The sequence below is a fragment of the Onychostoma macrolepis genome, chromosome 23 (assembly GCF_012432095.1).
Source record: "Onychostoma macrolepis isolate SWU-2019 chromosome 23, ASM1243209v1, whole genome shotgun sequence".
Lineage (NCBI taxonomy): Eukaryota > Metazoa > Chordata > Actinopteri > Cypriniformes > Cyprinidae > Onychostoma > Onychostoma macrolepis.
In genome coordinates this window covers 11251227-11266584 of record NC_081177.1, presented here as the reverse complement: position 1 = coordinate 11266584, position 15358 = coordinate 11251227, and the positions used below count along the sequence as shown (strand labels likewise).

The window sequence follows — 15358 nt, the reverse complement described above, 5'->3', positions numbered from 1 at the left end:
GAAGGCCATAACAGCAACATTATTCATCTCATATTGCCTCCTTTCAGTCATTGTGGAGAGATCTTTACACTCTTACCATCAATACATGAATAAGGTTCCCTGTGTACGAGTTCCACACTTTCAATGTCAAGTTGTTTGCAGCGGTAATGACTGTGTTGTCATTGCAATCCCAGGCCACCATAGTCACCTTCAGTTTGGTAACTTTGTCCTCTAAAGGTGGAGGGTTGTACTTGCTAAAAAGACAGAAATAAGAAAAGTATTTTATATAAAATAGTGTGACATTTCTAACTTTACTTTATAGCTGGCCTACTTTTAAAGAGCAAGAGCAATAAGAGACAAACCAGTATACAAAATGAAATATATAAACATGCATTCATTCATTCATGATATTGCCAGAATAACAATGAGTGAAATTTTGAATAAAAATTTAACATGAATTACAGAATGTCTAAGAATCTTACTGTAATTATTTTTCTTTTTTTATACCATAAGGCTTGACAAGGACTGTCTAAGTTAACAAGTCAACATGCAGATAACTGAACATGTTTATGTTTCTATTGACTGATGGGACCTTTATCAGTAAATGATGGAGAAAAAAAAATTCAAACCCAGATGGCATTTGTTTGCTTATAGTTTTGTACTGTTTTTTAAAAAATTTAAGTTAAGATAATTGACCATTCGCAAAGAGCTTGATTGACAGGCGATCTGAACAATCCTTTCCAAATAGAATATGAATTCATTGTTGTGATTCTGTTGGTGGCTTTACAGGTTTCATCTCAGTCGCTCCTGTGTGGTCAGAATCAATTGCTCTCACGGGGCTCCAAAGTAATTATGTTGCTAACGGTCAATTGTTTAGCAAACAAAATGTAACATTAATGCACAATTAATCAAGCCATACCTTTGAACAGTAATTAACATTTATCTTACCCAGGTAGCTTAGTGGCCATGTCCAGGAGAATGCTTCGCCAGTCCTGCTGCTGCAGCTGCCATATCCGCGCTGTGCCGTCTCTACTGCCACTCACAAACCTACACACGCATAGGTTTATGCTCAAAAATGTAATATATACAAATACATACTCTGAGGCTTCAAGAAAAGGAATTAATGAGGCACACTGATAAAATTTTAATACACTGAAATTGAAAACTTCATTGCTGTCTTAAAATGTTTAGCAAAATGTGGTACAACAATGATTAATTAATTCCACTTCAACCATTTTTAAATGACTTACAGAAGAAGGAAAATTACTTGAACCTCTGAAAACTCATTAAGTTAACTGGATGATGAAGGGTTTTTGTTTTACAGTGTACTGAATGTGGCTCTTGAATTGTTGTATTGTATTGTATTGTATTGTATTGTATTGTATTGTGTTGTATTGCATTACTCTATGAGGCATATTATGTGCTCATACAGCACAATTTTTATTTTTATTACCTTTATTTACCCTGTTTTTAACCTCATTATCCTCACACAATTTTTACGACATTTTAATCTTAATCTTATCATATTTTAGTCTTAATATCTTACACAATTTTTCTTCTCAATTAAATTTATCTAGGGATGTTTAGATATTTGTACTGGGAAAAAAGGCAAAAACACAATTTTACTATATAAAAAGCAAAAATTGCATTAGGTTGTGATCATGTAATTTTTAATGAGCTGATAAGTGTGCAACGACGTAGATGTGTATTACTTTATGAGATAGCGTGGATCTATAAGTGAGTTGGAGTATATTACTCTGTTAAATAAGATTATTTTTGTGACATGGTTTTCTTCTTTTTGACAGTACACTCTGCAGTTCTATTGATTGGTGAGGTTTCATCCCTTCTTATATATGTAACACTGGATACTGTCTCCTTCGGTGCAAAGAATCTGTTCATGTGAACATCCATCTTTTTAATTCCTTAGGGACCTGTTACAGACCTCTCCATCTTATTTACTCTCCTTCTCTCCCTTACTCCTCCTTTTCTCCCTCTTTTCCTCTGTCACACTCGCTATTTCCCCCTCCCTCAATGCAAAAACATTTGCTCATTAAAGTAGAGCGAGTGAGGAACATAAAAGAGCTTGCAGAGACTGAATAAAGAGCTGTTGTGTCACATGCCTGTTGTTTAAGTAGAAAGACATTTCATGCACTTGAATTCTTGTGCGATGTGTATCTGAAATGCATGTTTGTGTGTTGGGAACAAGGGTGTTTTTTCTGCTGACAACACCAGCTTGTAATAATTATAAGAACCCCCAGGTTCCATTAATCCAACAAACCTGACACATAAACACACACACACACACTCTCCCTCACAATCACACATGTACACAGATAAATGGAGCCAGTGTTGCTCACCGATCGCCACCATGGGAGAACTGGATGCTGTCGACTTTGTCCTGAGGAAAAAGATGAAGTCATTAAAAAACATGAGGGGAATCTCAAAGTAATAATGAATTCCTGCAACAGTGGATCCAGCAAAGAGAATAAAAATGAGGTGCTTTAAAACAATACATCAATATACACACAGTTTTAAAAATACTGAGAATTTTTTAGGTTGAACTGTAATATATGTTAGTGCTTTCAATCAATCAATTTATATGTTCTAATAAACTAATTAACCACACATTTTTCTGTAATTAAACATAGCAAAATTTATAATCATATATATTTTCACACTGAATCACCAAATTAATGTAGAAACAACATAAAGAAGGTCTATTTTATGTAATAAAATGTGCATTATTTTTCTAATAATTCAACGGACTGAAGTCAATTATTCTCCTTATACTACGGTTGCCACACCTCAAGACATCAATCAGATGATATATTTCAAGGCATTCGTCCGGTATTTCTACTTAAATCGCTATTGTGAGTAGGATTATTTCTTCCGCATCTCAGCCAACGCCACCGTTGCTAATTCCTAAACGTCATTTTAAACCTAGTAATGGAGGCTTGAGCCGTTGATAGCAGACTAATAATACAGTTAATACAGTTAATAACTAAGTTACGAGAGAGAGAAAGATCACCTCTGTGCGTCTCTCAATAGTGTTCGGCAGCAATGTCTCTAGTTATAGTGAAAGTTAGTTCCTTTTGTTCACGAACAGCGCCGTTGTTGTTACCTCGCATGTGAGAAGTCATGTAGTTTTTAAGTTGTTTACTGATAAAATCGTCAGAGTAGCGATGTAACAACATTAGCGCGATGTATGCTAGTGTGTGTGCAAACTGTAACTGTTATGTACGTGCGGTCTGTGAGGGAGAGAGAGCGGGAGAGATAGAGTATGTGCTTTCCGTACATAATAAAGCGTAATTTTGTGGAAAAAACATGGACATGATCTGTCGTTTTTATCCTTTTGATTACTATATTTATTTGTTTGGCCAGTGTTGTTGTGTTTTGGTTATTTTGCTGTTGTAGGACCTTTGAAATAACAGAAATCATTTGGCGAAGTGATATGGTCATGTAATGCGGTCAAGAGCTGCCTGGAACTACGTTTGCCGTGCGTTTCCCTGAAAATAATTGCACACCTTAGAATGTTCGTCAGCCAATCAGATTCAAGCATTCAACGGCCCCGTAGTATAAATTTATTTGATTTCTGCCAATTTGATTTTTACTATGTACTGTGAATGAAGGCAAGTATCACAGATACCAAAACTAGCACTGATATTGATGCCTCTGATGACTAAATATAGGCATTCAACAAGATGAATCTGTGTTTTCTAAATACATTATAAATTTACATTTAATTATTTTGGTGAATAAAGTCACACACAAAATGCAAACAACACACAAAAAGCATTACATACAGTGTGAGACTCCAGCTCAGATATCTTCTCTGGTTGTCCATCTCCAAAGTAATAAACCCTAATAATGTGATCAGTGCTGCCTGTCGCCAGGAACATCCCACCTGAAATATTATCAAATATCATTTAACATTACAAAAATTACATCATCATCATCATCATCATTATCAATAACACAGCATAATGAACATACAAACCAGAAAAAATCCATCACTAACAAACATTTTGTCAATTTTCATGCAGGCACAATCTCTTTTATCAGCAATAATCATTGTGTTCATAAAAAATAAACTCTAATTGCTCCAATGAATTCAGAACATGTATTACTAAAGACATGAAGAGGAAAGAACCATAATCTGTTTCTATCTTTTTGTAAGTGTGTATGTGTCTGTCTGGGTAAAAGCCAGTTGAGTGTTTCCTTTCTTCAGTAATGTGTATTTGAAGAGCTCCTGCAGTGCTGAACACTCTCTTTTTAAAAAGTCTGTGATATCTGTCTGACAACAGGATATTTATAGACTCACTTGCAGAAAAATGTTTAAGCCAAAATGATCCACTGTCATTCTATGATCTGCTATCAGCTTTCAGAACAATGAAAACATGGGAATAAATAATCACTTAATCACGTTTCTATGGGAGCACATGAATTCATATAATCATGGGCATGAGTCTTAAATATCATGGCTGTCAGCTGATTACAAATTGTAGTCGAATTACAAATTTGCAGCTGAATTAATCAAATTAACTGCAATTAATCACATATATAAATATTTGCCTGGAGAAGCCCCAAAATTAAGGTAATAATGGCAAACAAAAGCATTTACAAAGTGAATTACAGTCAATATTGTTTCTTTTGCAGGGCTCTACAGTGCGACCATTTCAGTCGCACACATTTCATATTTGTGTTTGCGCTTAGGGAGCTTCAAAGGTTTCTAACATAGGCCACTTACAACGTGACCTCTCATTATAACAAACAAAGTGTAGATGGAGTGTAAATAAGAGATTCACTGCGAAGTGTAAGGAGCTTCGTTGATTATAATGGAGTTTTGTGAGATCGCGATGAACTAAGATGAGTGACAGCTTTTAATGATTATTAAGGGAGTTTGCAAATGTGATATTGATTTAATACAACAGTTCATTAAACAAGTTAATATTCAGTGACTTATATTGTCTCACTACAACACTATTGCCTTATTTTGCTCCATTTCGTCAACGAAAATAGTTTTAAACAAAGTAACAGCTGAGCCGCTACGCATCTCCATTAAAACAGCGGTGTTTCATTCATGAATGAACTGCGTTGTTAAACGAATCTAGTGAGTCAATGGTTCAATTACCCATTCATAAAGACAGTCACGTACTTTGAATGAAAAGCCAGCCGTTCAAACGAATCAAATAAATGAATGATTCAGTGATAAAATCAGTGACTTTCCGCCACCTGCTGGCAGTTTTAGTTTAATTTGTAAAGTATCTTTTCTGTTATTTAAATAATTTAATATTTCTATATTCAAAATTTTATATTTAAAACATTAACCTCAACATGAATTTATGAATTGAATTGCACTCATGTCACCTCTTAGCCTCATTAAACATCTGAAAATACACAAGCTACTTGTGTGTTCTTCTGTGCCACCTCTGTAGTACAAATTTATTTCTTAAATATTGATTTCATTTGATTGGTAATTTATTCTTATTCTACTTTTTATTCTGTTGTTTTAACATAATAAATTGTTCTATTGTTTTATAAATGTTTTTTGTTGTTTTTTTGTTTTGTTTTATAAATAGTTTTATTCTGTTGGGGAAGTTGTGGCCTAATGTAGAGAGTCGGACTCGTAATCCAAAGGTTGCGGGTTCGAGTCTCAGGTCCGGCAGGAATTGTAGGTGGGGGGAGTGAATGTCCAGCGCTCAATCCACCCTCAATACCACAACTGAGGTGAGACCCTTGAGTAAGGCACCGAACCCCCAACTACTCCCTGGGTGCCGCAGCATAAATGACTGCCCACTGCTCTGTGTGTGTGTGTGTGTGTGTGTGTGTGCACTCTGGATGGGTTAAATGCAGAGCACAAATTCAGAGTAGGGGTCACCATACTTGGCCACATGTCACTTTCACTTAATTAGAAATGTTAAAAAGCTTATAAATATATTTTTTTGAATTTGATAAATAAAAGACTATATACTTTTAATAAAGTTAGAAAAATGCCATTACAAAGGTAAAAACAAAATTCCCTGTAAATCACTTTAAGGAGTCAAATATCACCTCATAATGGGAAGGTTAATTTTTTTATCAGAATTTTTAATTATTGCTCCTAAATTTTTGACCGTGCTCCTAAATTTTTTTAAATTAGGAGCACAAGTGCTCCTAAAAAGAAAAGTAAGCATAGAGCCCTGTTTTATTTCCATACTATTGACTTTAATTCTATCACTGGCCTACAGTCAACAGCAATCCATTTAATCAAATTTGTCAATCTGTCCAAGAAAGATTTAGGGGCCATTTACACAGGACTGTGCATTATGTTGACAGCCCTAATAAATATAGATTTTCTCACAAGATTTATTTCATTTGCTATCACATATGATATATAAGATCACAACTGTATCATATGTCATATGGTAAAGCAGTTAATACCACTGATCAGTGTCTCTAAACTCAAAAATGTTTTCTGTCCCATTTCTGAAAACATCAAGTTTTACTACAAGCTCAGTGTTGTGACAAAAGCATTTGTCACATGGGTTGCTGTGACAGGCTGTGAATGATAAAATATATAGTTTTTTCGTATTCATCATCCTTTCCTTGCAAAATGTTTGTTACGGATGCGAAAACGCAGAAAATCTAACCTGATCTGAATTTTTTTATGACGGTAGTGTGTAAACGTGATTGACACAACGTGAGGCAGTATTTATTTTTTAACGTGCGAAAAATTCGGAATTCAGTGTGCAATGACCTTAACTGAAAAAACAGGATATGGTAGAGGTGAGAAAAGAGCTTTGACACTTCTGGCCTACCTGCACTAAAAGAGGAACAGATCATCTGCACGCCTGGTCTGGGCCGCTCAATGAATTTGCTGGGTCGCTGCCTGCACACACATATAAACACACAGAAACATGATGAGTGCCAGAATATATTCTCTTGGTGACCTTATTTAAAGGTGAAAGGAGTAATTTCTGCACTAAAATTGAATTGCAAAAATAACAAATGAAAAATCAAAACACTGAAACATATATTTCACATTGGTTCAAAAGATAATGGCATGCTACAATTCCATGTTTATCTTTTGCATGAATTCAACTAAACAAAAAGAGCTTTAAATACTTGCTCTGAATAGCGAAGAAAAGATTGAAAAACCTAAAACCCCATAGATGAGTGCAAGAATGAAGGAAACGCACCCGAATTTGAGCGTGCGTGCATCCCACTGCCAGAAACAGATGGTCCCGTCAGCTCCAGTGGAGGACAGGAACCTCTTATTGCCACTGCACAGAGGAGAAAACTACACACACACACACACACACACACACACAAAACAGGATTACAACACAGTAAACGTTGTCTCTATGAGTTGGTGTGTGATTGTGCATGCCTAAATACACCCCAAAACATACATTGTAAATTTAATGTGAAAGATTGAGGTCATTAAGAGTTTTTTGAGCGAGAGAGAAATGATAAAAAGTGATTAGATTAAAAGTGATATTTATGTATTTTCTGTAATCTATAACAAGAGATCTCTATTTGAAATGTTTATTTCAAATAGATAAACAGATTTTAAACTTTTGATTAATCAAAGAATCCTGACAAAAACATATCAGTTTACAAAAAATATTAAGCAGCACAACTGCTTTATTGAGCATCGTATAATGATTTCTGAAGGATGATATGACACTTAAGACTGGAGTAATGGCTGCTTGAAATTCAGCTTGGCATCACATAAATAAACTACATTTTAAAATATATTAAAACAGAAAACAGTTACTTCAACAATATTTCACAATATTATTGTTTTTTCTTATTAAATAAATGCTGTCTTTGTCAGCATAAGGGACTTTTTTGAATGGTAATGTATATTTCTGGCTACTAGAAGTTTCACAGTCATTTTTACAGTAGTTCTGCTGTTTATTATGATTAAGTAACACTATATTTTGACTTCACAGTGAACAGAATCAGGAAGTGACTGCAACACCGCAACACTGAGCTGTACACACAATAATTAGCCATGTCGGCATTCTAATAATCTCTGTATATTGTGCCATGCTGGCACTTAGGTTCCTAGCACGCACTGCCGATTGAATAAATTATGTTGTTGTATCATTTTAGTAGTATTCATTTCACTGCTAATTGCAACATTGAAACAAGCATTTTCTGTAAAGCTGCTTTGAAGCAACAAGTATTGTGAAAAGCGCTAATCAAATCAACTTAAAATAAACTATTTTGCTGGCCTGGTTGACAGCTCATAATAAAAGTCTCCCTCCTTACAACAGTACTATTTTAACCAGAGCACAATTAAGGTTAATTGTAGGGCTGCGTGTTGAGTTTGATCCGACCGAATTGCTTAGACACCATCGAGTATCGAAAAATGTCTTGTCGTTCGGTACCAAATTTCGATACCTAAGAGGTTAATCTCATCAGCGTCAGTGAGGCAATAAGCCTGCAGCACTAGGTGTGTTCAAGTACTCCAGAGTGCAATCTGGACGATTGGGGCGGGGCGACACGTGTTGCTCAGCCCATCCCCGATTCCATTGGTTTATAACACGGCAAATCTTATTGGTGTAGACCCGAGCATGCGCATTCCTTTGTGTATGATTTTGTAATTGATTTGGCCATATTACAGAAATATTATGTGCTGACTCTAGAATCATAGGCCTATCTTAATTATTATCTGTTTAGTAACCATGGTAATTTTAGTCAGATGATATCATTGTTTACAAATAAACTCTTGATGACAGCACCTCCAGGTTCTTCAGGCTGAATAGAGCTTCATTCATATTTCCTTGAGGATAGGCAGGCCGCGGATCAGCACTAAGTTGGGATTTTAAACGTAAATTATGATAATTTACTGTATTTTAGAGATGGACAAACACGAACATAAGCGGCTGATTTTACGTTTTAAAGCACAACCGTTTTTTGTTATTGTTTAAAGAAATGAGTTATAGCCTATGTTGCTCAATGCGTCACAAACTTGTAAGTTATAAAGTGCTAATAAAATGTTTTAATGGCAAGTTCAATGTTTAATAAAATATTTGAGCCTATATTGATTCTCTTACAGTTTTTAAAGGTTCCTATCTTATAGTAAATAAGTGTCTGTGACTCGGTGTGTTCGACTAGAAGCGACGCGGCGCAGACCGATCAGTGTTTAGACATCCGCAAGAGCGACTCGAAAGCGTACAGAGCAGTCTGCTACAACACACAGACTGAAGCGCGCGTGACTCGTGCAAATTAATGTTTTATGCCTTCATTTGAAAACCAGAACACAGAATTTCTGAGGAAAAATAAAACATTTCATAAGGCTATTTTAAGAATAAATTTGAATAAACTTAAGTTTTTATGCATTCAAATAATTAGACATACTACACCAGAATTTAATAACAATAAAACATATGGTGAAAGAAAATAAAACACCCACTTATGAAAGTGGATAAAGATTTTAAATTTCTTGAAGTCTTTAACAACCTAGAATAAATTAATAGAAATTATGATTTTGTCTGAGCTATGCGTTTTTTAAATTGAACACGCACTAGTGTAAACGTAGCCTAACAGATGTGTAAACTGAAAACTGTTTGAACTTTATTAAAATTATTTGCACTGATTTATTGTGTTGGATATATTTTGTTCCTTTGTGCAGTGGCTCAGGAGATGAGGCTTTGAGTCTGTATAAATGTCAACATGCTGAAAAAATAAAACCAAAGTTTTTTTGAGATAATGTAATCTTGTTAAAACTGATTTCATAAAATTGGTGTCGAAAAAAAGTATTGTTCAGGAACCGTTATCGAACTCAAGGTATCGGTATTGAAAATTTTTAAACGATACCCAGCCCTAGTTAATTGTTCATAAAAGATTATGTTTTTGCATTATAACATAAAACAATAAATGGCAATGCTTAGTTTATTTTCTCAATGTACAACCAATTGTGTTCTGTAACATTGGCTGGGAGAAAATTAATTAAAAGGTCCAAGTTCCCAGCCAAAGGGAACATGAATCACCATAATGGTGACTGTTTACACTATTATCCTAGAATGGTGTGCAATATGGTCGTCTTTCGCAGTAATTTATTGTGTTACCACAAAAAAAAAAAAAAAAAAAGACCTAGACTGCTATTGATTTCACAGTAAAAAATATATAAATAAATAAAAAAAAAATTGTAAGGAATTACTGTTAAATCTTTTACAGCATTCTTTGTAATGGTGAAATTCGCATGCATGTCTCATAACATTGTGTCTGTTAAAAGCGCTGAACTGTGAATGTAAATGTGTCACACACCTGTAATGATGTTATGGATGCCGCGTGGCCCTCCAGTACTGCCAGCGGGGCGCAGGTCTGCAGGCACCACACTCTGATCATTTTATCACAGCTGCCGGCTGCCAGCAGGGTGTTCTCATAATTCACAGCCATGTCTGAAATCTCTGCCGCATGACCTCTCAGTGTCGCCAGCAAACGCCCATTATCCGTTGCCCAGATCTTCACCAGACAGTCGTCCGAACCCTGAGGATACACACCACACACGGTAACCCCTCAGACCTTGCCAAAGTCGTGTGTCAGAATGATTTTCGCACTCAGCCTTCCTTCAGAAGTTCTCTCTAGAAAGTTTGGTCTCTGTGCACTCAAATAAAATCCACTAGAATTTAGTCAAGTGTTTTGCAAATTAATTAACTCAAGCAGAGATTCCAGCCAAACGTCTGAAGTTAAACCAATCCCCCCTGGGCCTCTAAAGATGGGCATATCAAGTCATTTAAATTTACTTAATACAATTACACAGGCTCAGATAACAAGTTCAGTCTGCGCCAAGAGAAGCACATTACCTAAGAGTGAGTAACAATAACCAAAAACAAAACTGATGTCACCCTAAATCAACCCTATTGTTTTATGCATCCAAAACCACTTTGGAAATTTACCTTGCTCATAAAGTCAGCATGAAATCAAAATGCACTCTATTTACTTAATTACTTGAATTCCTGTTCCTGGTCTTATTGTGAACAACTCATCAGTGCATGTTATACCAATAAAACAAAAACATAATACATTCCCTCTTCCTCTGAAATAACTTTCCTTTTTCATGTTTTTTTTTTTTGTCTTTTAGATTTCTACATAAAATTAGCTATTGGATAATGTTAACCAATAGCCAAATAGCTATTTGTGGACAATAATCGAGAACAGACCAATCTTACATAAAAGCTATCGTATGCAAAATTGTATTAATATGCTTGTACTTTATTATTAACAATATCTAACACTAAATACAGTCATGGCCAAAAATATCGGCACCCTTGGTAAATATGATCAATCCTTTTGATCTTTTATTTTAAAAATTCACAAAAATCTAACCTTTCATTGGATAATAAGAATTTAAAATGGGGGGAAATATCATTTTGAAATAAATGTTTTTCTCTAATACACATTGGCCACAATTAACGGCACCCTTTTATTCAATACTTTTTGAATCCTCCATTTGCCAGTATAACAGCTCTAAATGTTCTCCTATAATGCCTGATGAGGTTAGAGAACACCTGACAAGAGATCAGAGAACATTCCTTCATTCAGAATCACTCCAGAGCCTTTAGATTCCCAGCTCCATGTTGGTGCTTCTTCTCTTCAGTTCACCACTCATTTTCTACAGGGTTCAGGTCAGAGGACTGGAATGGCCAGTAGAAGCTTGGTTTTGTGCTCAGTGACCCATTTTTGTGTTGTTTTTGAGGTTTGTGTTTGGATTATTGTACGGTTGGAAGATCCAAACATGGCCCATTATAAGATTTCTAATGGCAAGTTCACACTGCACGATTTCAGCCCTATTATTCAAATTTGTCGATAAATCGCCGACAAATGCCCGAAATCAGAGGCAAATCGGTGCTCGTTCACAAGAGTGACAATCGCGCAGTGTGAATTATCAAAAACGCGATCTGAGAGAATCGCCGATGCGTCGCCATTCACGATTCACAATCCTGCTGTGTGAATGAGTTCTGACTGAAAAATACATCGGCGATGACCTACAGCCAATGAGAGAGCAAGATACAGGACAGCAGGAAGTTCGGGGAGAACTTTTTTTTTTTTTAACAAAGCCAGCCATTTACAAACAACGTGCCTAGAATATACAGAACAAGTAGGCTACATGAAGCTGAAGAAGGGGCTAGGGTTTTTCCTGTAAACAATATTCTTCTATAAAGGACAAGAGATTTATTGCATTTTTTCTTTTTCATCACTTTGAGGGCTTTTATAGGCTAAGAAATAAACTCATTATAAAATGCACAACACGTTGGTTTCACTTTCAAGTAGGCTACTTAGATTTGTGTATATAAAAATTTCCCAGCAGAAGTATGTTTGTTAACAAGTTAATTATTGTGTGTTCGGGGAGGACTTATAGACCATAATATCAGCGTGATCTTGCCTTATTACCTTATCACTTCTCGCGTGCGTTTGGCTGTAGTTTGCGGACCAGACAGAGCTGTCGGCGATTCTTCCTCTTGTAAAGTCATGCAGTGTGTAACTTCCCGTCGCCGATCCATCGTGCAACGTGAACACAGCAGCGACTGAATGCTACCCCAGATAGTCGTGCAGTGTGAAAACAATGGTGATCCGATGACTATGAAAATCGTGCAGTGTGAACTCGGCATAACAGAGTCAGTAACTTATTGATTTTTTTATCTGTTGGTGTTTGATAGAATCCATGATGCCATGTGTCTAAACAAGATGTCCAGGACCTCCAGCAGAAATATAGGCCCACAACATCAAAAATACAACAGTATATTTCATTGTACACATGGGGTACTTTTTATCCCTGTGTTCACCAAACCCATCTTGAGTGTTTGCTGCTAAAAAGCTCATTTTTTAGTTTCATCTGACCATAGAAGCCAGTCCCATTTGAAGTTCCAGTCGTGTCTGATAACTGAATATGCTGGAGTTTGTTTTTGGATGAGCGAGGAGAATTTTTCTTGAAACCCTCCCAAACAACATGTGGTGATGTAGGTGCTGTTTGACAATTTTTTTTTTAAGGTTTTCTGATCCCGAGACTCAACCATTTTCTGCAATTCTCCAGCTGTGGTCCTTGGAGAGTCTTTAGCTACTCAAACTCTCCTTCTCACCGTGCATTAGGACGATATAGACACACGTCCTCTTCCAGGCAGTTTCGTAACATTTTATGTTGATTGGAAATTCTTAATTATTGCCCTGATGGTGGAAATGGTGGAAATTCACTGCTCTAGCTCTTTTCTTAAAGCCACTTCACTAATTTGTGAAGCTCAATTATCTTTTGCTGCACATCAGAAATATATTCTTTGTTTTTTCTACGGAAGCAGAATAATGACAATAGTTTTTGAAACATAAAGCATGCTGAATTCCACAAATCGAAAAAAAGAAGCATTGCAATTAAGAGTGCTTGCATTGTAATCTTGTATTTCCAGGGCTTGCATTTTTAGGTCCCGAAATTTAACATAGTTGTTTATTTAAGCTGTGAATATTTCAATTCAAAATATTTCACACACATTTTCATAATTAAAAATTCAATAATTCATATTCACCTTCCAGAATTCACTTCCAAAATATTCAATCTGTTTAAAAATTCGATGTATAATATTCGACAGGCAAATTTCGGTCATTTTATTTAACTTTCCAAATTCGCTGCCACAAATTCAGTGGTTAAAATTCAGCAGAAAATTCAGCGTTGCACATCCGGGAACCGCAGGAATAGCAGTAGAGCACCGATGCATGATCTCCAGCTGATGTCAGCCACTCATCAGCAGGTGGCACAGGCGGCTGTTGATGAAGGCCATATGTGACCCTGGACCACAAAACCAGTCTTAAGTCACTGGGGTATATTTGTAGCAACAGCCAAAAATACACTGTATGGGTCAAAATTACAGATTTTTCTTTTATGCCAAAAATCATTAGTATATTAAGTAAAGATCATATTCCATGAAGATATTTTGTAAATTTACTACTGTAAATATATCAAAACGTTGTTTTTGATTAGTAATATGCATTGCTAAGAATTCATTTGGACGACTTTAAAGGAGATTTTCTCAATATTTAGATTTTTTTGCATCCTCTGATTACAGATTTTCAAATAGTTGTATCTCGGCCAAATAATGGAAAGCTTATTCAGCTTTCAGATGATGTATAAAATTCAATTTTGACAAATTGACACTTAAGACTGGTTTTGTGGTCCAGGGTCACATATGTGGATCAAGTCATTAATTTACAAAAACTGATTTGCAGAAATGGAGCAAGCGCTAAGTAGAAGTTTTGATTATCGGGGCCAGTATAAACATGTGGAAACGCTGATTGTGTGTGTTTAATTCAACATCTTCGCTGTTTCCCATAGCCTACATGTAAGCAGCTTTCTCTACCACAAAGGAGATTATAATGCTCTTTTACCCAACGCTGAAGTACAGAACTAACATTACATTTGAGGAAGACATATATTGCTTTTGGTTGCTTAGTTTCTGTAACTTTGTATCATGGCTTGTGTGACGCTGTGCTGTAATACTGGGGTTGCCCTCATACGTCACTCCAGGATTCCCCAACGATGCATAACGCGCCTCAGTGAACTAATACAGTGATATAAGACCTCAGATCTCAGAATACACTTTATTGATGATTATGCGAACTATATCGACAGTTAAGCAGATGTAGAATATGAATGAACGTGCAAGGTTTCACGCTGTTTCCGTCAGAAATCGGTTAAAGAAAACATTACAGTAGTGCACTAACACAATGACAGCTATTAGGCTTGTTTGAGATGCGCCTCGCCTGAAATGTAGGCGAGAGTAATGTAGCGAGAGTAGGCGGCTGAAGCGAGGGGAGGAGTGAAATAAGCGCAGTCAAGACGGACAGTTCTGCCCTCTCGAAGTGGAGCAGATACATACGAGATCAAAGGCAGATATCGCGTTATTCTCACTCATATGCTGCGCTGCTAATAAACGTGATATAATTTCAGTTCTGTTGCTTTTATATGAATATAAATATGATGAACAAGACACTCAAAGTGCTTGCTATTTAATCCCATACAAAAGGCGTATTTATCATCCATTTCTACTTTCATATAACAGGGTTCCCACAACTTGGTTAACTTCAAATTCAAGGACCTTTCAAGGACTTTCCAGGTCCAATACCCTCAAATTCAAGGATTTAATGTGGGGACACATTTCAAGTGAGAGCAAAGGTTACATCGCGTCACCTTGTAAGATACATTTTTACAGTTTTTATGTGTCAATCACAACTATGCAAAAAAGCAATTTTTTTTTTTTTGCATTTATTTTTGGCCATATGACAGAAATCTGATATTTGTCTTATTTCTGTTTTGCATAAAATTGAATAATATTTGGTATGTACTATACTGTATTCTAAAATGATCTGATATTAACTTTTGCATGGATTTTATTGAAAAGAG

The 15358-nt window shown here is 35.9% G+C and overlaps 1 protein-coding gene across 3 annotated transcripts in view; it reads right to left on the bottom strand.

The window, feature by feature from the left end:
• Positions 1 to 15358, bottom strand: part of phip (pleckstrin homology domain interacting protein) — a 52646-nt gene that overhangs the window by 21231 nt on the left and 16057 nt on the right. For all 3 annotated transcript variants that reach the window (XM_058762702.1, XM_058762703.1, XM_058762701.1), the window contains exons 8-14: positions 10240 to 10461; positions 7158 to 7258; positions 6777 to 6847; positions 3783 to 3883; positions 2337 to 2377; positions 928 to 1026; positions 77 to 233 (exon numbers count right to left, since the gene is read on the bottom strand). In XM_058762702.1, the coding sequence (XP_058618685.1) occupies positions 77 to 233; positions 928 to 1026; positions 2337 to 2377; positions 3783 to 3883; positions 6777 to 6847; positions 7158 to 7258; positions 10240 to 10461 (792 nt within the window). The remainder of the gene's footprint in view (positions 1 to 76; positions 234 to 927; positions 1027 to 2336; positions 2378 to 3782; positions 3884 to 6776; positions 6848 to 7157; positions 7259 to 10239; positions 10462 to 15358) is intronic.